The sequence below is a fragment of the Natator depressus genome, chromosome 1 (assembly GCF_965152275.1).
Source record: "Natator depressus isolate rNatDep1 chromosome 1, rNatDep2.hap1, whole genome shotgun sequence".
NCBI lineage: Eukaryota > Metazoa > Chordata > Testudines > Cheloniidae > Natator > Natator depressus.
The window spans coordinates 214252855-214275597 of record NC_134234.1 but is presented as its reverse complement, the minus strand read 5'-3'; the positions used below and the strand labels follow the sequence as shown (position 1 = coordinate 214275597).

At 47.6% G+C, this 22743-nt stretch overlaps 1 protein-coding gene across 1 annotated transcript in view; it reads left to right on the top strand.

Moving 5' to 3' along the window:
* The window catches only part of LOC141974841 (alpha-2-macroglobulin-like), a 45105-nt gene that overhangs the window by 7307 nt on the left and 15055 nt on the right, over positions 1 to 22743 (top strand). The window contains exons 6-21 of the mRNA XM_074934856.1: positions 9 to 29; positions 321 to 489; positions 2637 to 2721; positions 3839 to 3962; positions 4491 to 4605; positions 4807 to 4916; positions 5650 to 5811; positions 6960 to 7187; positions 7609 to 7672; positions 8351 to 8493; positions 10483 to 10632; positions 11354 to 11524; positions 13101 to 13245; positions 17931 to 18024; positions 18750 to 18978; positions 19362 to 19488. Coding sequence (XP_074790957.1) covers positions 9 to 29; positions 321 to 489; positions 2637 to 2721; positions 3839 to 3962; positions 4491 to 4605; positions 4807 to 4916; positions 5650 to 5811; positions 6960 to 7187; positions 7609 to 7672; positions 8351 to 8493; positions 10483 to 10632; positions 11354 to 11524; positions 13101 to 13245; positions 17931 to 18024; positions 18750 to 18978; positions 19362 to 19488 — 2137 coding nt within the window. The remainder of the gene's footprint in view (positions 1 to 8; positions 30 to 320; positions 490 to 2636; positions 2722 to 3838; positions 3963 to 4490; positions 4606 to 4806; positions 4917 to 5649; positions 5812 to 6959; positions 7188 to 7608; positions 7673 to 8350; positions 8494 to 10482; positions 10633 to 11353; positions 11525 to 13100; positions 13246 to 17930; positions 18025 to 18749; positions 18979 to 19361; positions 19489 to 22743) is intronic.

Genomic DNA, 22743 nt, shown 5'->3' with positions numbered 1-22743 from the left:
TTTTCCAGGTTCCACTGGCCTATATCGAGGTAAGTAGAGGAATTTACTTCATGTTCAGAACCATCACATCTCACCATGGGCAGCAATCAGCCCCTGGCTGCCTCAAGCTGCTTCTTGCTGATTTTATTTAGACCCATAGTGCTAACTGGAAGAGGGATACGCTTTACCCCCCATAGCGCCAATAATGCATCCAAATACTGCCATGCAACCTTCCTGATATTCCAGTCCTGGGCTCCCCACACAACTCTGCCAATGCTTCTCATTTCTCACCGGCATCACCCTTTGCTGTCCAAGTAATCTTGTGGTCTTGACACCTCTAGGACCCCCAGAGGAACCGCCTGTATCAGTGGCAAGAAGTTGAGTTAAAAGGGGGCTTCACCCAGCTCTCCTTCCCCCTCACTTCTGAGCCCATCCAAGGGACCTACAAAGTGGTGGTGCAAAAGGGCTCTGGGGACAAGGTGCAACACCCCTTTACTGTGAAGGAATATGGTAAGGATGGCTGCTTTCATAGTGTCAAGCCAGTTGCTGGTAGCTGATCCAAGGTGTTGACAATGGAGAATGAAGGCTGGATTGAATGGGTCAGTTGATCTGATCAGCATTTTCTGTACAGCTGGAATGGGGCAGGGAGGAGTCTGTACTCCCACAGGTTGGGTAGTGTCTTCTTCAGAGTTGTCCTTTACTGCCTATGTTGAGGGTTGAGTACCAGAGAACTCAGTGAATCCTCCACCCCAGCCCTGGATTTCAGGGTGTGAAACCCAGCACCATCAGTACAAGATCTTCACTGCTGGAGTGGTAGACACACTGTGATCAGGGTCCCAGTGGGGGCCAGCTGTGGTTACTCAATTAGGGTGAACTGCAAAGAATGGGGCAGACAATCCCCCAAAAGCTGGTGGATATTCCAATACTTAGATTTCCCAAGCCAGTATAAAACAGCTTCTTTATTACTTTACTGGTTACTCAGAAGTCCAAACAACACAGTTCCCTTAAAGTGATCCGGCCTCCATCCAAGTACCTAAGCCAAATATGATGATTTCTGAAAATCTTATTTCATCATATAAAAGAAAAGGTTCTACCAATCCCAAAGGATCGGACACATTGCCTCCCAGGTTAATGAATGCCTCAGATCTTATCCAAATACATGGTTACAGTCAATTCTTATGAACTAAACTAAAATGTATTAAAAAACAAAAGAGAGAGAGTATAGGTTAAAAGATCAATATACATACAGACATGAGTTCAATTCATTGAGGTTCAGATTCATAGCAGAGGTGGTGAGCTTTGTAGTTGCAAAGAGTTCTTTCAGAAATAGTTCATAGGTTATAGTCCAATGTCCAAATATCATATTCAGGGCATACCAGTGTAACTGGGACCTCAGTCTTGTGACTCAAACTTCCCCCGATGAAGCTTAAGCAGATCTGAGATGACAGAATCAGGACCCAAGGATTTTTTATACAATTTCATGTCCTCTTTGGCAAGTTTGGAGTTGCTTTGGGAACAAAAGGTAATTAGGATGACTTTGAAGGAGGTCCATTACCAGTACTTAGCCATAGAATTAACATAGGGCAATTTGCTTGTTTCTTCACCATTCACAGTACATTTCAAAGAGAGATGAATACTGAGATATCCTGCGTTTACAATTCATTTAAATGCTAGGATGTTCTTTTGACCTATGAATGATCAGATTACAGCATAGACAGGGACTGTTGATTACATTACATATGTAAATTCACAAAACCACAAATATTATCTCCCCACATGTCTTTTGAGGGTTATTTATTTTGCGGGATGTTTAACCCTTTCTAGCCATGTGTCACACAGCCACCTTAGAAAGGCTCCAATCAGACAGGGATATGCTCCCCTTTGAGTCAGTGCTGACACCGGTGCAGCAGCCTGGAGCTAGTGGCACTGTGCTGCTGGAGTCCTGAGGTTTCAGATGCGCTATAAGGCCAAGGCCCTGACTCCTCCTGGTTAATAAAAGTCCTGAGGAACTTTCTGCGAGAGCAGGGGTGTGAACCCCATTACTCTGACCACATTCCAGTTCCATTACCATTCCACCTCCCTGAAACGCCTTCTGGCGGTCCCACCACAGAAACTGTTCACTGCTCCTCCTAGGACACTGCTGTGTAGTGTGGCTGGCGTGGTGTGTGTGATGCTGCCCTCTCGTGGCTGGCTCACAGTGAAGAAAAAAGGCTTTTTCCCTACCAGCAGCTAGGGGAGATCTCCTTTAGCTAGAGGCATGTAATTCTGGAAGTGAAGGAACCCGGGTTTAGTCTTAGCTCCCTCTGTGCACGTTTGCATGTATGTGATTTATTTAATAAATATGTCTGTTGTCAGACACCATTGTGGGATAGACTGGCTGCCATGTTCCAGCTCTGAGGCAGCTGTATTTTGGTGGCAGGTGAAGTAATCTCCATACTAATATGGCATTAGTTTAAATGGTGCTGAGCAACCGTAGCTCCGTTGACTTCAATGGGAGTTGCAGGTGATCAGCACCTCAGAAAATCAGGCCAATGAGAAAGGCTATGAAATGCTTTGGGTCTGCTTGAGAAAGAGGCCTTGGTGCAATAACCAGCTCTCCTTATCATGTTACCCCCTTTCCACTGAGTTTGTGGTTCCTTTTGGTCTCTTTTCTGCAGTGCTGCCCAAATTTGAAGTGCTGGTGAAGCTGCCCAAGATGATCAGCATCCTGGAGGAGAAGTTGAAGGTGACAGTCTGTGGTCTGTGAGTATCATTCTTTCATTCACTCCATTTTTTTGGTGTGTCTCTCAGCCCAGTTGCTAATGAAGCCCTAGCTGGGAGCTGAGATCAATATGCTTTAAAATATTTCTTAATACAGTTTTTGGGACCTATACACAAAGGCCTCATGGCCCAGGATCAAGAAGTGAAATGCTTCCTGTAAGGCCCTGTTTATAATAGGCTCACAAGCTTTTCATCAACTGCTGCTTGGAGCATCTTGAGCTCCACCCTTTGTGGCCATAACACAAGAGCTATCCCAGGTGTTCGGCAGTTGTTGATTGCAATGACTGTGGTGAGGTGTTTGGCTCAGGTCCAGTAGGACTGGTGCTTTTAACAAAGGTTGCTCCATCATTGTTGATGGGGAAACTACAAGGCAACCCTGGTTCGGCTAGTTCACCTAGTGCTGCCCCTCAGTGCAGTGTCTCATGTTTGGCAATGTCCAGAGTTCATGGTGGGCGCTCAGAAATGCACGGCAGAATGCACTGCGACACTGAGTTGCAAGATGTTTGATGTGTAGTAGTTTTGTCAAAATTGGACACTATGCAACATGCAGACAAATGATTCAGCCAAGCATTTCCAGCAGTCGGCATTCTTGCAATGGGTTCTTCAAGACTGAGTTCTGCTCTCGGCTATACAAGAAACATGGCAAATTACTTCAGTGACATTGGATGGGATTTACAGAGGGACAGCTGACAGCACTGTTTTGCCCCTCATGTAGATGCACACCTTATCTGGCTTTGTTGAGGCCACTCCCAGAACAGTACTTTTATTTCTTGGGCACTCACTATCCAAGTGAAAATGGAGGGGACTTAGAGAAGAGTAACACAAATAGTGGAGGGGCTGAAAGGAATGATTCATGAGGAAGGACAAAAGAGCTAACAGGCTAAGTCAGCCTGATGTAGGTAGGGCTTACTCCATAGTTGAATTTGAGCCTAATATGTTAACAAAGCTGTGGCCACCAAGGACTTCCCACTAATCACTAGGCTGCATCCTGGAGAATAAACAGCCCTGCCCTGGTCCTTGTGGGGATGGACTAACCATCTCTCCATCTCTTCCATGTCACTAATGGCCTTGGTTTTCTTTCACCCCTCCCTGGTTATAGCTACACCTTTGGAAAGCCAGTCCCTGGCCTTGTGAACTTCCGTGTGTGCCGGAAATATAACCACCCAGGCACCTCCTGTTATGGTGAGGATGCAAAGGCAGTGTGTGAGGAATTCTCCGGACAGGTGGGTCATTGCTACTCTGGTGCGTGGAGTGGTGTGAGGGGGCATGGATAATAAAACTATATATGCTATGGGTACAATCCTGCACTGACAGGGAGCTGGACTGGATAGGTTAATGGGGTTTTTTCGCTGAAAACACTGTGGGATACCAGACTAGATGTACCAGTAATAACGGATCTGGACTCCTTGCCATTTCAGTGGCCTGAGGCACTGGTGCACCCCAGTCCCTCTTATTCTCTGCCTGTGGCACATAATAGTCTAGTCTCCTAATTTTGGTTGTCGGATGAGCATGCAGGTACTGGGTGGTGTTGGCAGCAATGTTGCTATATATTTCAGAATGTTCATTGTCAGTTTATTTATGGGCTTTCCAAATCTGGGGAAAAAAACCCTGAACAGTGAAAATGTGGCGTTTGCCAATTTCTTTTTTCTCAGTTCAGCGGGCAGGGATGGGTTTTCTGAGTATGGTAAACCTTACAAACAGGAGAATGAGAGACAAAGTCCTGAAGAATTTTGTTGTTCTTTGTCCATCAGGCAGACAGCCACGGCTGCATTTCTGAAGTGGTAAAGACCAAGATATTCCAGCTCAGGCGAGCTGGGTACGAGGATAAAATCCACGTGGAAGCCAACATTAAAGAGGAGGAGACCGGTATGAATTGTATGGACTTGCCAGGGCTGTGTGGGGAGCCCAGGGCTGGAATAGCTGGGGGCTGAGGGGCATTGGCAGAGAAATGTGGGGAGTCCAGGGCTGGAATAGCAGTGGGGAGTCCAGGGCTGGAATAGCAGTGGGCTGCAAGGCATGATTCAGATGTGTTAGTTCATGCCCCCTCTTTGTTCTCTTCTCTTGCAGGGGTGGAGTTATCTGGGACGGGCTCCTGCAAACTCACATCCATCATTAGCAAAGTCACCTTTGAGAAGGTGGACTCCCATTACAAGCCTGGGGTCCCCTTCTTTGGTCAGGTAGGGAACCTCTGAAACCACAAGCAGCTAAATGACATGTGAGCATCAAATGAGTGTGCCACAGAATCTGCAGTCACAGGGTGGTGATATCTCCTCTCCTTCTCTGGGAGCTGCTGGATCAGAGTATTTTTAACACCCCGTGCCTTTGCTTCTTCATCACAAGTTCTGGCACCAGCGTCTCTGCAGCATAGGACCTGGGGTTCTGCAAAGCTGGTTATGCTCAAACTGAGCTAGAGTTTACCTATCTCTGTGAGACCCCAGTCACTCTCCCTGACCGTCCTGAGGGCCCAGAGGAAACACTTGTGGTGGAATTTTCCCTCTGGCCCTTTGCCTACCCATTTCTGTTCTGAGGATGCCTCCTGCTGGGTTGAGTCAAGGTGCTGCTTTTCTAACTCTCCAGCTGTTTGGGAGACTCGCAGCTCTGGGATGTGTGACCTCTGAGCCCACTGCGCACTCATCTGACCCACAGGGATGAGAAAGATACAGTGAAACTGGATTCTGAGATTGCATTTCCCGCTCTGGGCACAGGGTATATTGTCCTCACCGCAGACACTTCAGTATCCTCTGGCATATTCACTGCCACCTGCTTCCGAGAGTCCCTCAGCAGATTCCCCAACCACAATGTGTTTCACAGCAAGCACCTTTCATGGTGACGGAGTAAAGGGCCAGTAAGATTGTGGGCACCACCTTCCTTGCCTAGTGTAAATATGGAGCACTGGTGTATCTCCTTTAGGTGAAGCTGGTGGATGGGACCAATGCGCCAATCACCAATGAAACAGTCCAGATTTCCGTGGAAGAGAGCGACTATCAAGTCAACTACACGACGGATGATCAGGGGCGAGCACGGTTTGCCCTGGACACATCTAAGTTCAAGTTTGCCTCCATTGGGCTCAGAGTGAGTGGCTGGGGGAGGGCGGGGAGTTACTGATGGGGCTCCAAAGGGAGTATCTGTTAGGATATCTGTTTTACAGCTTTTCTGCTGAAAACAGATATCCCCTCACCCAGGCAGTGTGTGTATATATATCTATATCTCCTTCATATCCGTGAGGTGGCAATAGCCCTGCCATCAGTTGTGTAGTCAAATGTGATAATTGTATTTATCTTATACTTTTGACCATCTCACTCTGCCTGTCAGTCCCCATCCCCGCAGGACTGATTCCAACATTCAAAACCTTTGAGCTGCCATAAAAAAAAAATCAACCTGCCACACAAATGGCTTCTTTGCCCCAAATGTAGAGTTTCCTGCTGAGATTGCATTAGCTTGAGATGCAACATCAGAATAAACAAGGGTTAATATGTGGCCTATCTTATTGCCCAAACACATAACAGGTGGAAAATAGACTAGTTCTCTACTATCTCACCCTCAAAGAGGGCACATTCTATGATGCTTGATTTTTTCATTGTAATTCTCTTGTCCCAAATTAAAAACATTGAAAATGTCCACAATGTACCAGGGACATTTTTGAAATTTTCAGGGATTATAGGGAAAAATTTCAAGAATTTCAAATCAGACAGGGAAAAATAAAGAAAGGCAAGTATATGGGGCAAGCTCAAGGCATTAAACAACTTCCTCCTGCAAATACAAAGTAGTTCTCTCCTCTCTCGGACCAAAATTCTCTCATCTCCAAAACTGCTGTTCAGTTCAGATTTTAAACTCTGTGGGTAAAAGGTAAATCTTTCGTAGTTGTCTGTAAAGTTCTTAGCACGCTTTTGGTGCTATACAAATAATATGTCATAAAAATAATGGACTAGCTTTCCCATTGATATCAGTGGGAGCTCTGGCTGAGTAAGGCCTTTTGGATTTGTTCTACTACTAAATAAATAAATAATGTGTCTTGTTTTGTACAAGGCAAGGAACCCATGTCCTCTGTGGGTTTGATCCTATGAAATGCTGAGCACCCTGATTTCCTATTGACTCCCTGATGAACAAAGCACCCCGCACCTTCCAGAAGCAGGCCATTATTATCTCGCTCCTTTAAACACATGCTGTGAATTTCAATTCCATTTTTTAATGATTTATATAAATATTTTCTCTGTTACCAGGCAACTCATAAAACAGGCACCTACTGTTACGACCGTTCCTGGACCAGTCCTTCATACGAATTGGGCTATTTCAGAGCAAAGCGGTTTTACTCTTCGAGTAACAGCTTTCTCAAAATAGAGCTTGTGTCAGAGACGCTAAGCTGTGGCCATACTCAGGAAGTCCGGGTGCACTATATCCTGAAGCCAGAGGCCATAGGGGAGCAGAAGGAAATCGTCTTCTACTATTTGGTAAACCTGGACATACTAATCTTTGTCTCCATATAGGTGACACCAACAGATAGGCCGAAGGCCTGCCAGACAATCAGTCTCTGGACAGTAATTCTAGGTGGGGCCACAAATTGTGTGTGGCCTGGGGCAAGAACTTGTACCTATGTTACCCATAACCCTTCACACTCTTTTCCTTGGGCTGATGCTCTTTGCTCAGCCCCAATATTGGGTACCAATATTTTATGAGGAGAAGAGGAGGAAGTGGGTTCTATTGCCCCTGATTAAACACAAAGAATTCTGCTAGCAGAGATCAACAGAGCAGCTCTGCTGGCTCCAGTCACCTGAGGCCCAAAATTCCTGAAATTCCTCTCACAGGTTCCCCCCTTCTAAGGCCTCTCCTACTCAGAATACCCATAACAGGAAGGCTTCTTCTTCCATGCAGGTGATGGCCAAAGGAGGCATTGTGCGAGCAGGGACCCAGGCTCTGGCTGTGGAGCATGGTGATGGTGAGCTCTCACCACCCCTTCCCTTATCTTTGTCCCGGGAAGCTAGGCCACTGTGACTGAAACACAGGCTGCTTCCATATGCAGTGAGAGGATCATCATGTGCCATCCCCTGAGATGGGGGAAAAAAGGGGGGGAGAACGAATTTTTTTCCTCTATAGCCATTCTAGCTCTGCAGCTCCGGCCAGGCTCTAATCCCCCCAGCTCCTCACATCTCCTGACTGCTATATTCTTTGTCACTCATGTCAGTCGCAGGAGACTCTCATCTTGAGTAATCCAGGCTGGGTTTGCTTTAACCCTTGGGTAGAAATCCCACCCACTCTGCATCCTTCCCTCAGCCACCAGGCTCTTACAAAATCCTCCCTTTTATTTTCCAGGGCATGCGGGGCTTCTGGGTTCCTAAGGGACACAGTTAATGATGAGGGTCTAGAAACTAGATTGAGTCTCACCAAACTCATGTGTCCAGTATGTGCCAAAGCAGGATTTGAATCCAGATTTTGACAGTAAGAGCTGATGTTCTCATCAGTAAATCAAGATGCATTCCCTGTGTTTCCATGTGGTTGGAATCCCAGCTGTAACAAGTTTGGCATGAAGGGAAGCCTAGAGACTTTAGAGAGGTGTGTGGCCCTGGCCTGGAGCCAACTTCCTATAACAGCCTTTCTCTCTTGTTTTATTTGCCAGTTAATGGGACTTTCTCACTGATGCTCCCCGTGGAGTCTGATATTGCTCCCCTTGCACAGATGCTCATATACACCACTTCACCCAGTCAGGAGCCGATTGCTGATTCAGTCAAATTCCAGGTCGAAAATTGCTTTGCCAATAAGGTGGGTGTCTTGATAGAGAAACCCCAATTCACTCCTTGAAGTCACTGATTAGAGAGCAGCAGCAGTGTGTATTTTTTTATTTAGATTTACGAACATTAAAACAGTCACTTACCAAACGCTCTTGGTGATTTTACCATATATTAAAAATAGCCCTAAGATTAAATGATTTGTGGTATTTCGGACGAGGTGAGGAAGTGGAATAGATTTCATAGCCAAAGGGTCCTCCCAGACAACACACTACCAAGAGCCCCTCCTTGCAAAACAGACAGGGCTCCAGCTCTAGCACCTCCACTGATCTCCACTGTGGCACTGTGGGATGGCGAGGGAGGTGGGTTTGTCAGGTAACCAGGTCATAATCTAGTTACCTTACTACCATCACCTTAAACGCAGCCCAGTAACTGATAGGGAACCAGTGCAGATCATGAAGGACAGGTAACAGTCATACAGCCTCCATTCAGGGGACAGATCTAATTCTTGTTGTATCTTCTGGCTGCTTCCCTCCATCCTACCAGCATCACTTGCATCTCCTCCGTAGTGAGCTCCAGCCAGCCTACCCTTATCCAGGCCACACGCTATATCAAGCAATCAGTAAAGCATTCAGTAGCACTGACTAGATCGGATGAGACAGAGGAGAGCTCTGAAAGACCATAGCCCATGAAAGACCATAGCCCATGTCCTCCTAATGACCCCATATACTCTTTGAAGAAGAGAGAGGACAAGATGTGCCCTGTGCAACCCCACATGAGAGAGCCCTCAGAGCAGAAGAGCAATTGCCCAAAATTACCCTTGGGGACTCGTCTGAGAGACAGGCATCAAGCCACTGAAGGGCAGCCCCTCCTCTCCTAGGGTTCACAGGAAAATTAATGCCTCTTTGAGATCAGTGGTATCAAAGGTGGTTGATAATATCCGCTTGGACACCTGTACCCAGATCAAAGGTATTTAGGTGCCTAACTTCCATTAATTTCAATAGAAGTTAGGGGTCTAAATACCTTTGAGGATCTGGGCCCTGATCTTTATTCATCATCTGGAGATCATCTACCTAAACAGTTAGTGCAGTCACTATACCAGATCTAGGTCTGGGCAGTATCAAGGGGAGCCAAGGCATCTGGATACTGTGAGAGCTGTTTCACCACAACCTTCTCAATAATCTTAACCAAAAAGGGAAGAATAGGTACTGGCCTCCAGTCAGCCAGATTGTCAGCATCAAGTGACAAGTGAAAGCCACACAGTAGCTTCCTTAAGAGAAGCTGACAGCCTGGGAATGGTTGACAGTTTCCACCAGGCCCCAGCTGTGGCCCCAGTCCTTGCCCTCTGGCCTTCATCAGCCAATGAAGACATGGGTCCATAGCACTGCCTGTGTGGCTCAGTGTATTCCCAATACCTCTAGAATCTCAGTCAGGGTCACTGGCCTAAACTCAGCAAGGGCAGGGCTTAGTGTTCGTCAGGTGATAGAATGAGGAGTGGGCCTTGTTGGAGTGCTCTGGCAATCTCCAGCTGATGGATGGCTTCTTGGGAGCCATTACACATCTGCAGCATTCAGGTCCTAGGCTGTTCTTCATTTTACCAGGGCTGCTGTAAAATCAGCTCCCTGATGGCCCACAATCCCTCCTGGTATATCCAGGATGCAGCATAGGCTCTGGGCCCAGAGCACAGGTGTGTCCACTGTGCAAGCTGAGCCAGCAACTACTTGGGGTAGTGTCATGGTGTTCATGGTAGCCATAAAATCATGAACTGAGTCATCAATGGGAACAGAGAATTTACCAGGCACTGATTGCTCCACTGCCACCTTAGAGAGTAACTGAATGTCAGTAGATAATAATGTATATCTGTGTGGGGAGCCCAAGACTGGAATAGCAAGGGGCTGCAGAGCAGAGTTGAGGGGGATTGGCAGAGCTGGGTGAGGTGGTTCCAGGACTGAGCTGTGCTGCGGGGCAGCATGTGAAGGTATCTGAAGAAGTAGCTCCTCTAACACCTTTCCTGGGGTTGCAGGTCAACTTGCATTTCTCACCGGCCGAGGGCCTCCCTGCCTCCGACACTCACCTCCGGGTTGGAGCCTCCCCGGGCTCCCTGTGTGCCGTCCGTGCTGTGGACAAGAGCGTCCTCCTCATGAAGCCAGAAGCTGAGCTCTCGCCCAGCTCTGTAAGTGCCAGCCTGGCCCGTTGATCAGCAGGTGCAAGAGCTGGTCTTCTCTTAGGGGCCATGGTAGAAGAAAATGATGCAGCCTGGTCCAAGAAAGACCAGCTCAGTGCTGAGGAGTGGCATCTACTGGAAAAAAAAATCCCTTCTGTCAGTGCAGATATCTTAATGCTGTCCTGCCCTTATCTTATCTTCTTTCAGTTAGGTGAGAAGCAGAGAACTGGGCACCATTTAGATCCCAAGAACTTTTTCAACTCCTTTGGGATGCTATTATGTCTGGAAACAGCCCTGGTCAATGGGGCTGCAGATGTTCTCCTGTTCAGGGCCTATTCATTTATTTATTTATTTATTTACTTATATTGATGTAGCGCTTACAGGCCTAGACCAGGTTGTTCCTTATTGTCTCAGGCACTTTATAATTAACAGTCCCTGGCTAGGAAAGAAGGGCCATTGATCTGAGCACGAGCACCTTTAGCAGATACTTTGATATAGTTGATCATAATAGCCAGGGCAACAAACTGCCCTCAGCCAAAGAAGCAGCTTCCCACATCCCTCTTTCCTGCTCCCTGCTCTGTAGTGTATTTACCGCTCTTGGTTTATTTTCTATCACTTCCACCTTCTCTCTCTATATCCGTCTGTCTGCCTCTGCCTGTCTGTCTCCCCCAGCAGTGTTTCATGGCACTCGGCACTGATGAGGCCAAGTGACACAGTTCTGTTTGCCCAGGTGTATAACCTGCTGCCAGTGAAGGAACTTCAGGGATATCATCATGGCACAGACGTGCTGCCGATGGATCCCCAGGAGGAGTGCATTGCCGCAGAGAAGATAATTGTGAATGGAGTCACCTATGCTCCAGTGTCAGAGCCAGATGAAGAGGACACTTATAGCATCTTGAAGGTAAAGTCTCCTCATCCTGTCCTTGTGGCTGTGGGGAGATGAGATCATTTAAACCTGCTGTGAGTGGCATGTGGGACAGGGCTAGTGCTCTGGAGTGCTGATCACTGATCTATATCTGGAGCAAGTACAATGGTGGTGCAAACTTCCACCATGCACTGTCCCTCATCAATGTGCTTCAGGTCTGACCTGGAAAGATCAGGCATGAGCACCTCTAGGGTGAGGCAAATGCTGTCCTCATGGGCATTTCAATCCTTGACCTCTCTTCTGAGGCTGCTAACAGGGGGCGTATTAGTGCTTATGGTGAAGGTGTTCTTTGTGATGTGGGTACCTGCGCCACTATGAACTGGCCTAATACGCACCAGCTCATTTCACATAACCCAATGAATGACCAGTATATAGAAACTTCTTGGATTCAGGGCTGATTTGAGACTAGACTGGAACTGGTGAACTAGAAGTAAAATAATCCATGTGCCCTTACCATCCCCCAAGACTAACGAATGTCCTCTGAGCTGGAGCTAGATTGGAACCACACATCTAGAGATAAGACTCTGTATTCCATTCCCTGGTTCACCCAGGCCTCAGACCTGGAGTTGGATTGGAAATTGGAACCAGTGCCCTAGAGATAAAAGGACGCTGTATCCTATTCCCTTATCTTTTTGAGCCATCCAGTCCCTCAGACCTGAGACTGTCACCCTGGGCTCTTTGGGTAAGGCTAAGATTCCGTAACAGTTATTTTTAATAAAAGACACGGACAGGTCACAGGCAATAAAGAAAAATTCACAGAAAATTCACAGAAAAATTCACCTGTCCGTGACTTTACTAAAAATAACCGGTGGGGAGGCAGGGCTAGGTGGGAGGGGGAATGGAGTCCCAGCGACTGCAGCGGGGGTGCAGCCATGGGGGGCACACAGCCCCGCTCTGGAGCTGGCAGCAGCTGCGGGACAGGGGTGCGCAGCCTCTACTGCAGCTCCCACCAAGCCCTGGCTGCAGCGGGGGCGTGGAGCGCATGGCCCTGGAAAGCTGCAAGGGGGGCACATGGCCCCTGTTGCAGCCACCGGGCAGGGGTGCATGGCTCTGGCTGCAGCCCCCACCAAGCCGGGACGCCGCAGGGCTGGGGCTGCAGGGTCCTGGTTCCAGCCAGCCCCAGTTGCAGGGCAGGGTCGCACAGTCCCGTCTCCACCTCCTGAAGTGTAGAAATCATGGAGGTCCGGTGAAGTCATGGAATCCGTGACTGCTGTGACCTCCGTGACTAAATCGTACCCTTATCTATGGGTGATAGGCTCCATATCCCATGAAGGAAAAGTGTCAAAGTTTCCCCCTTGCTCATTAAACCCCTAGTACTGGTGTATGCTGTGGTGTTATAGCCATGTCGGTTCCAGACCAGGTGAGTAAGGTAATATCTTTTATTGGGCCAATTGGTGTAAGATCAGAAGCTCATCTCTCTCTCCCCATCAGAAGTGGGTCCAATAAAAGATATCACCTCACCCACCTTGACTCCCTAATACTGGTGTCAGTTCTGGAATTTCAACCTCAACAAAAATAAATAACAAAATGTGTGTTGGGTTTTTCCCTACAGGAAATGGGTTTAAAGGTCTTCACAAATTCCAAGGTGAGAAAGCCACATTATTGCCTCCATTTCCCTCAAGTTGCTTGGGGTTACAGAAGTGCTGAAGGAATTAGCAGTGAAATCAGGACACCAGCACAAGGACTCAGGAGAACTGGTAAAGGCCAAAGGCCACGCAAACATTCTGTTCTGAGCAGAGAGAGCATCTGTGTTTTGGGGTGAACGCTGTTGCTCATCGCTGGCCGCATGCTAGCTCTAGTGTTGGGACTGGGGTTGTGGATTGAGCATTTGGAAGTTTTCCCACATCATGAGATGACCATTCCCTCCTGAAGTTTGAGGTTGGGGCACACTTCTCCTGACAGAGTGAGGGGCCTGCTTTGATACCCTCACCTGGGAGATTAATGGAACCAAATTGTTTCTGGGGGCTCTGAGGGAGAATATTATGCTGCTGGCAGACAAATCTGTGAGTAGCTCGCAGACAATGATCTTCCGTCCTCAGGCATCAGTAGAGAGTTCCCCAAGCACAGCCTTCTACAGAGTCACCATTGTCATGCTGTCTGGAGTGGCTCACAACCATCACTGTCTACCTTAAGGCAGATTGTCAGAAAACAGAGCAACACGCCAAACTGTTGGTGTGTTTTATAATTAGATTTCATCAAGCCAGTGACAAATGTGAACTCGTGGATCACTGTACCAGTCTTACCATGGAGTCACAGACAGTCCCCTTAGAGTCTCCAGTTTATCTTGCCACCCAGACAAACTGAACTTTGTGATAAAAAGTCACTTATACCAAAAATCACCTCACATTTTAGGTGGCTTTCAGTCCCAAAAGACCAGTCACTTATCCCTAGATCTTACACCAAAGATAATGCTGGTAGCCAATTCTATTGTATGCTAACTGAAGGTTTATTAGCTAACAAAAGGAAATGAGAGTTATTGAGAGGTTGAAGCAGATAAAATATATGCATAGGTGAGGCACAGTCTGTAATTCCAAATGGTGGCAGTGATGTAATAAACTCCCAGTTTCCCAAGCCTTTTCAGGATCCCCAGAGACAATCTCCGCTTCGCATCTGGTACACTTTCCTGTAAGAGTCCAAACAGTCCAGAGATGCAGGATCTTTCCCTGAATCCATACGTACAGCTTCTTCTCACCAAGAACAAGCTGACAGGGTCACTACCCAGCTGGACTCTTCCTCTGATGACAGAGTGAGGAATGCATTTAGAGTGTTTGCCTCTGATCATCACACACAATGACCACTTGCTTTGAAACCTGCACTTTTCTGTTAAAGTTCTTCATTTGCATTCCACAAGGCTTCTTTTTTGTTTGATGGGTTATTTAGTTACAGGGTACACGCAATGTAAATGTTTGCTATTGCATTATAACAGGATACAGATAAGTGAAAAGAAAGCAAGTAACATCCCACTCATTTTCATGAAGTTGAAACACCACATACACTCTGATACATTTAAAAATCGCTTTGTTCTATATGAACACACAAGTGAATTGGCCGGGGGCTCTGGCATGAGCTGGCACCTGGTCTGTTAGGGTCACAACCATGGTTTATGGACGATTAGGGACAATTGAAGTGGGAGGGGAAACTCTTGATGATGGAATTAGTCAGCTTCAGCCTGGGGCTTCTGCCAATGTCACTTTATGGCACCAATAGCTCTCAGGTTGTAAGACCCTGATAGTGAACCCAGGTCTTTAGGTGGTATCCTTAGCTGCTGCCCCTGACCAACAACTCTAGTGCTAAAGGCCTATAGACCCACAGCAGCCATGCCCTGGTCCTCTGATTGGATGGACAGGCAGCTCTCCCAGTGAGTACCTGGGCTATTAAAGGCCCCAACAGGTAGAGGAAGCTGTCTGAGCAACAGATCATTGCCTGCTGATTGCTGCCTAGACAGCCTTGCCTGACCCTGCCTGCTGCCTTGCTTGGTCTGGCCTCCCTGATGCACTGACCTGACCCCTTGGACCTCCCAGCTGCCCCATCATCTGCCCACATTTGACCACTGCTCTGGACTGCCTCTGCCACCAGACATTAGAGAGGTTGAAGCTGACCAATTCCAATATAAAGTTTTTCTTAACTCTTATGCCATAGCTGTACAGAGGGCAAAAAAGAGATTGTTTGCCACTACCATAGAGTCAGTGGGTTTTTTTGGAGTGGTGGGTAATCCGGAAACATCTGGGCTCTTGTTGCTTGGTGACTGATTTGAACATTTCTCACCAGCAGGAGAGATTGTTAATTGGTGTATATCTGAGTTTCAGAAGTGCATTTTCAATTTATGGCAAAGAGCCTAGAGCACTGGATTGTTGGGGTTTTGTGTGTTTTATAAATCCAAATAAATAAATAGCGGTGAGGTGCCAATAGATCTGGCTAGTTAAACATATTGTAGGCAGAAACTCTGATGCCTCTGCTATTCCAGTCCTGGGCTCCCCACACCGTTCTGCCAATGTCTCTCAGTCCTGCCTTGCAGCCCCCCTGCTATTCCAGTCCTGGGTGCCCCACACAACTCTGCCAATGCCCCTCAGTCCTGCCCTGCAGCCCCTTGCTAGTCCAGTCCTGTTCAAATGGTAATTGTAGCTTCTATGATAAGCAATATCTATATGACCTTTAGGGCTAACCCAGGCCAAGCATTGGGGATCTTTTGCTTATGTGATCCTTGCCCCTCAGAATCCAAGCAGCATAAAAAATACAGTTCCTCCTTTTTATCCCTTTGCCCCTTCTGCTTTGAGTTGCAAATTCAGCCATAGGAAGGAATTCAGTGGGCTGTCTCCTCTTCTTGGTGGAGGGGGAACAATCAGCTGATGTTCCACAATGGTTTGTCTGGTGTTGATGGGCCTTCTTTTGTGGCAGACTGGTATTACACACTCGTTAATGCTTCTTTTCTGTCTGGTGATTCACAGCTACAGAGCAAACACGAAATATTACCTTAGAACAGTGGTTCTTAACCTTTACTGCAGCCTGCACCACTTTGGTTCTCAAAATATATTCTCGCACCCCTTATCAAAAATCGTTGAAATAGGTCGGTTCTTTAAACCTAGATATATCATAACTATAGAATGAAAGAGAGAGAATTATATACATATAAACATAGGTTTGATGAAACAAAGTAGTTATACTTACGTGCCTGTGCTTAATTTTTGTTTTCGATGATTTACCTTCTAAAAAAATCTGGCATGTCTCGCACCCCCAGAAAGGGCATCTCGTACCCCCAGGGTGGTGCGTGCACCCCAGGTTAAGAACCACTGCCTCAGAACATGGGATACAGATACTATAAGTGAGATTAATGCCTGCAGCCACTCACAAGGATTCCATAAAGTCTAAACACTGAACACATTTTTATAACTCTAATGCCTAGTTTAACAATACCAATACACAGGTGAGCAAAAAATGGCTGTCATTTTCCACACACACAAAAATAAGGGAAAATGGGGAAATCATTTTTTAAAACATATTTTTTGGGTTTTTTAAAATTTTCATCCAAAATAAAAAGTCTCCCCCCACCCCGCCCCAGTTTTTCAACAACCCCGCCCCCCAGAAACTGTTGATGGAAACAGAAATTTTTGTATGAGAATTTCCATTGAGTCAAAAAGCTGGGGTTTTTCCAAAATACAATCTTTGAGAAAATTGTCGTGACCAGTTCTAAGGTCGATCCTTCGAAAGGCTGGGGGCTTTGCAGTGATGGTGGAGCAGAAAATGACATGCTGGAGTCCTGATGACCCCTCAAACATGCTTCAGACATGGAACTTTCCATTCCCACCCTGCCCACCACAACAGATTTGGGTGTCTGATTGCATCAGTGTAGCTGGAGGGGAAAGTGTCCCAGGGTCTGTCTAAATTGCAGTGGGAGGTGTAATTTCCAGCATGGGAGCCAGGTTTGTATAATTTTTGGTGGCGCCCAGAACGGGTCCAAGCAGAGCTGTCCCTTCCATGAGCAACCGCCCCAGGCCACATGCTTTGGGGGGCTCCACACTTCAGGAGGATGCAGGGTCCAGGGCAACCTGGGAAGTTAGCAGGGGGCCTGGTGCCAGCAGCAGCAAGCAACTCGGCCCCAGCCCACCCCGCTGGCTCCCAGCATCACTCAGTGGAGGGGGCGGAAGCCGGAAAGAGGCAGGGGTGGGGGCTTGGGGGGGGTGGAATGGGGGTGGGGTGGGGAAGGGGTGGGAAGAGGGGGGGCGGGGGCTGGGGGAAGGGGTGGAGTGGGGGTGAAACAGGGTGGGCTGGGGCAAGGTTGCTTGCTGGTGCTGCTGCCAGGCCCCCCGCTAACTCCCCAGGCTGCCCTGGACCCCACATCCCCCTGAAGCGTGAGGCCCCTCCAAAGCGCAGGGCCCGGGGGCGGTTTCCCCGGTCTGTCCTATGGATGGGACGGCTCTGAGAATATAAGCCCAAACCTTGGTGGAGCTGGGCCTACGTTCCTGAATATTGGTGGAGTTCGAGCACCACGGGCCCATATAACTCGCCGCTGTGATTTCCAGGCCTGACAGACACACACGTGCTAGCTTTGGTCAAGAGCTAGTGTGCTAAAAAGAGAAGCGTAGCTGTTGCAGCACAGATGGCTGGTTGGGCTAATCACCCCCAGCGCGATCCCGCTTGGGACCCAACGTATGTACTTGGGAGGCTAGCCTGTCATGCCCTCACTGCAACACTCCTATTTTTAGCACACTAGCTTGATCACAGGTCGTGTAGTGTATGTACATCTACCCAAGCTGGAAATTACGCCTCCAGCTGCAGCGTTGACCTACCCTCAGCGATGGAAGCATCAGGCTGGTTTTGATGCATTATATCTGTGCTAATCAGTTGTACTCACACCACCCAGGACATTCAAAGCTAGTTTTCTCAGGTTACCCTGCCATGGCTGAGACCCTTCCAACAGAGGTGGAGACAGTTCGAAAGTATTTCCCGGAGACATGGATTTGGGATTTAGTGTCTGTGAAGTGAGTAGCTGGCTGTTGCTGTTCTAACATTCCATTATTGTTTGTGATGATAATAGGAATTCCTGATGGTTACTGAGCCTCTTTCATCATCCCAACGTGCTTTTCAAACTCTGTGTATGCAGGAATCACTCAGCCACCCGCGGGCTGTTCCCCATTGGCAGGTGTTTACAGTGCAGAACAACACTGCACAAGATTCTAGAAAGGAAAGTGAAGAAGAGCCCCATTTCCAATTGAAATTGCAGGGGGAATCTAAGCATTTGGATTGTAATGACCCAGGGATTACTGGGGTGAGCCCCCCTCTTCTTGTTAAAAGGGTTGTGGAGTTTTTAATGATCACAAGTTGTCAAAATATCAGCTGTGTTATCTGAATGACAGAACCTCCCATGGCACACGACCTCCCAGCACAATGGGCTCAGTGCTAACTCAGAGGGGAGAGCGCTCCCTACTGAGTCCCCACATCACTCCCTGCAGCACAGTGTCATACTGGAGCATTGTGCTCAGTGTGGACTCAGAGGGGAGAGCATTACCTACTGAGTTCTCCACACCACTCCCCGCATCACAGCACTCTGTAGCACCACACTGGAGCATTGGGGTCAGTGCTGATTCAGAGGGGAGAGGACTCCCTATTGAGTTCCCCACATCACTCCCTAGAACACTTGGGTTTTCCTTCAGTGTCTGACCAGGCTGTGATCGTGATCCTATCTCTCTTCTTTTTTTGTCACCAGCTCCAACGGAAGTGCTGAATTGCCCTTGACAATCCCTGATACCATCACAGAATGGAAAGCCAACATGTTCTGCACCTCGAGTGACACTGGCTTTGGCCTGTCCCCAACCGTGTCCCTCAGAGCCTTCCAGCCCTTCTTTGTGGAGCTCACCCTGCCCTACTCCGTGGTGCGTGGCGAGGCCTTCATGCTAAAGGCCACTGTCTTCAACTACCTGACCCGCTGCATCAGGGTAAGGGACACTCACACCATCCCCATGCAACCAAACCCACAGGCCACACCTCTCTGCGTCACAAACTCCTGTGTCTGTAGCTCTCTTTAGCCCTCGGTCTCTCTGCAGTCCCTGTCCTCCCCAAACACCTGTGCACCCAAGCCTCAATGCTCCTGTAACTCCCAAGCCACCCCAAACCCCTGTAACTTCAAATCTCTACACCCCTGTAACCATCTACACTTCTAAACCCATGTGTTCCCTCAACCCCCTCTGTCCCATATAGTACCACAAACCCTGTTCTGCCCAGTTCTCTGCACATCCCATCTGCTGTACTGTCTGCATCTCTAGTTACTCCCAATTTCCCTGGCCCCCTCCCTGATGACACCTCTCTGGACAACTGACAGGTCAACATCTCACTGGCTCCATCTGCTGATTTCCGAGCTACCCCTGTGGAGAAGGAAGAGGACTCTTATTGTCTCTGTGTGAATGGAAGAAAAACAGTGTCCTGGGCTGTGACCCCAAAATCTCTGGGTAAGAAGCATTATAGCTCTGATATCTTTGGGGGCTGGATGGAGTGGCACAGAAACCTCAGGGGGCAGGGACCTGGTAGCTCAAAAATCTCTTGGTAGGGGATTCAACTTCCCCAAGACACTTCTTCGGGGTGTTTTACTTCTGTCCTTGGTTGGGGAGTGATAAAGCTCCTCCTCAGACAAGACAGAGAACCCTAGATGGTTTTCAGCTGTTGGACCCCTCCATTCAAAAGACACTGTCTGTTCAGTGAGGACCTCCACCAACATACTCCTCTCTAACACACCAGTGAAAGATGAGAGCTGGCTGGGTCTCTTCTTTCAGCAAGAAAAGCAGGTTATAGTCCTTGGTTCTCACATGGGCCAGGACAGTCATCCTGAATGAGGGTGATTTGTGCTGAGACTGGAAGCCTGAGATACAGTTATCACCCTTCTGCTTCATCCCTGCCCATATCACATAGTGGAGAAACCACTTAGTTGAGACACCCCATAGAAAACTTAAAGTCCTGGTTAAATGGCCATCCTTATTAAGAGAAGAGCCCATCTGAAAGGACTTAAATTGTTGTAAAATCCTGTGCTGATTTAGAGAAGGGCATGAAGCCAATCCACTGATCCAAAAGAGCTTTGAACTCTGAGGTATCTGAAATCCAGTTCAGATCTGGATTCAGCTTTGTGGTTTGAGCTCATCTCTCCACTGAATACAAATACAAGTGTGACAATGAGATTCATTACCTTTCTCCTTTATTTGATCTTTGTTTCTTCTTTCATTCTTCATTTGGCAGCTTTGTTAGTAATGAATCAAAGCTTAGCATTTCTCAAAGCCTCCCTGAGGTCTCTAGCTCCCTGCTGAGCTCTTATTATAGCCCTAGTATCTGGCTGCTCAAAATCAGCAGACAGCCATTCCACCTCCGCCCTCCATCCCAGTGGAAATATCTCCCTCTTTGTTTCACAGATATGAAGTGCACAGCAATCACCTACAACTATGGGGATATTTTTTTCATTGAGGTCTAAACTCTTGAGTAGACAGCGCCAGCAGCCTTTCAAGTGGTCAAAGGCACATTCAACTATCATTCTGCACCTGCTGAGCCTGTGATTGAAGCAGTCCTTGCTGCTGTTGGGGTAGCCAGTGAATGGCTTTGTGAGCCAGGGGAGTAAAGTGTAGGTTGGATTTCCCAGGATCACTATTGGCATTTCAAAATCCCCATTGGTAATCCTCTGTTCTGGAAAGAAAGTCCCTGCTTGCAGCTTTCTGCATGTGTCATGCACCTTCCCTGACCATCCCATGTTGATGTTAGTAAAACATTCCTAGTGATCCACCACAACTTGTATTACCATAGAAAAGTAGCCCTTTCTTTTGGTGTACTCTGGCAAGGTGGTCTGGTGCCAAAATAGGGATATGTGTACCATCTGTTGTCTCACTGCAGATCAGGAACCCTATTGCTGCAAAACCATCCACTGTGTCCGGCACACCGCTGAGAGTCATAGTCTTGTGTAGCGGGAAACAATTAATGGCCCTGCACACTTGCATGACAGCAACTTCCCATGGTGGATTTCCCAACTCCAAATTGATTCCCAACTGATAGGTAGCAATCTAGTGTTGCAAGCCTCCACACAGTGATCACCACTCTGTGCAGCTCTCATTTTGGTGTCAATGTGCTGGAGAGCTGGGGCGAGCTCCGCACACAGTTCCAGGAAAGTGGCCTTGCACATCCACAAGTTCTGCAGCCATTGCTCGTCATGCCATACCTCCAAAATGTTGTGTTCCCACCAGTCAGTGCTTGTTTCTCAGGCCCAGAAACAGTGCTCCACCGTCTGCAGCTGCTCCATGACTGCCAACAACAACCTTGAATTGTTTCTTTCCATGGTGCACAACAAGCTAGCCTGCAAGGAATCGTCATATTCCCCAATGCTCCTCTTGAGGCTCCGGAAATGCTGCAGGATCAGGCGTGTTGTGTTCACAATGCTCATCACAATAGTGCAGAGCTCTGCAGGATCCATGCTTCTCACAGAGATGGTGGATGCGCAGGTTTGCAGCGTTTTTGAAAAGAGGCGCAAAGCATTATGGGATGCAGATATTATTATGGGATGGAGAAAATTGCATCATGGGATGTTGAAACCATGTTTCTAATCACCCCTGCATGACTTTTTTGCCCCCATGATGCATTGCAAACCCTTCCCAAAATACCCTGTGCTAGATGGTGGTGAGTTGCACAGTGGAATACTTACCCAGGGTGCACTGCTTGCTGCCCTCAATTCAGGTACTGTTAGTGAGGATGCGCACTGCCGATACAAGGAGCATAATGTGGACATTCAAAACTGATTTAATTACTGCCGTGGCTGCATGTTGACCTAATTTAGGTCTACTTAATTTTGTAGTGTAGACATGCCCTTAATAAACTCCTGACTACTCTCCACTTAACTCCTTGGTACTAGCCAATTGCATCCCCAAGGAGCAGAATTTTTTGAAATACTATCCTTATTCCGCAGCTGTCATTGCCATTCACTGTTATTAGGCTAAGACCATTTCCTGGGAAACATCTCAGGTGAGCACATCTGGAATAAGTGTGCTGACCCTGTTAAGTAATTTGTGGATCTGATGGAGAATTTAATTATTTCTTCCGCTCATGGCCCTGATGGGCTAAATGGGAGCATTAACTGTTTGCTTGACTAAGCCAGGGCTCTGTGGATAGAATCATAGATTCATAGATTCTAAGGCCTGAAGGGGCTATAATGACCCTTTAGTCCTGTGTAACAGAGGCCATTGTCCTCAGTCAGAAATCAGATCCATTACTCCCTGCACTCCTATCCATCTTGCCCAATTCCTGCCAGGACTGGGAAGGCTGCTGCAGAGTGATCCTCATGTCTTTTCTGCACTGTTTTTTTGTTTTTTTCACGATTGTAGCTTCATTGATGTAGCAGCACCAGAACAAACTCTTAGTGTAGACATACTAACTGGTGTAACCTGTGACTTGCACTAGTGCCACATGCCCTGGTTTGAAATGAGAGTGTCAGAGTAGCCACCAGCAAGAGTTGGTGGCTGTACTCTGAGGCCACCAAAAATTTTTTTGTGAGAATCCTTGTCAGACCATGCCTGCACTGGTGTTTTTCACACAGATGTAGCTGCACCAGAGCAAACCCTTAGAACAGTCCTTCTTCACTGGGGTGAGTCACTTTTCACACCAGTGAAGCAGGGCTGTTCTCAGGGTTTGCTTTGGTGCAGCTATATCTGTGTGAAAAACCCAGTGGAGGCATGGTCTAA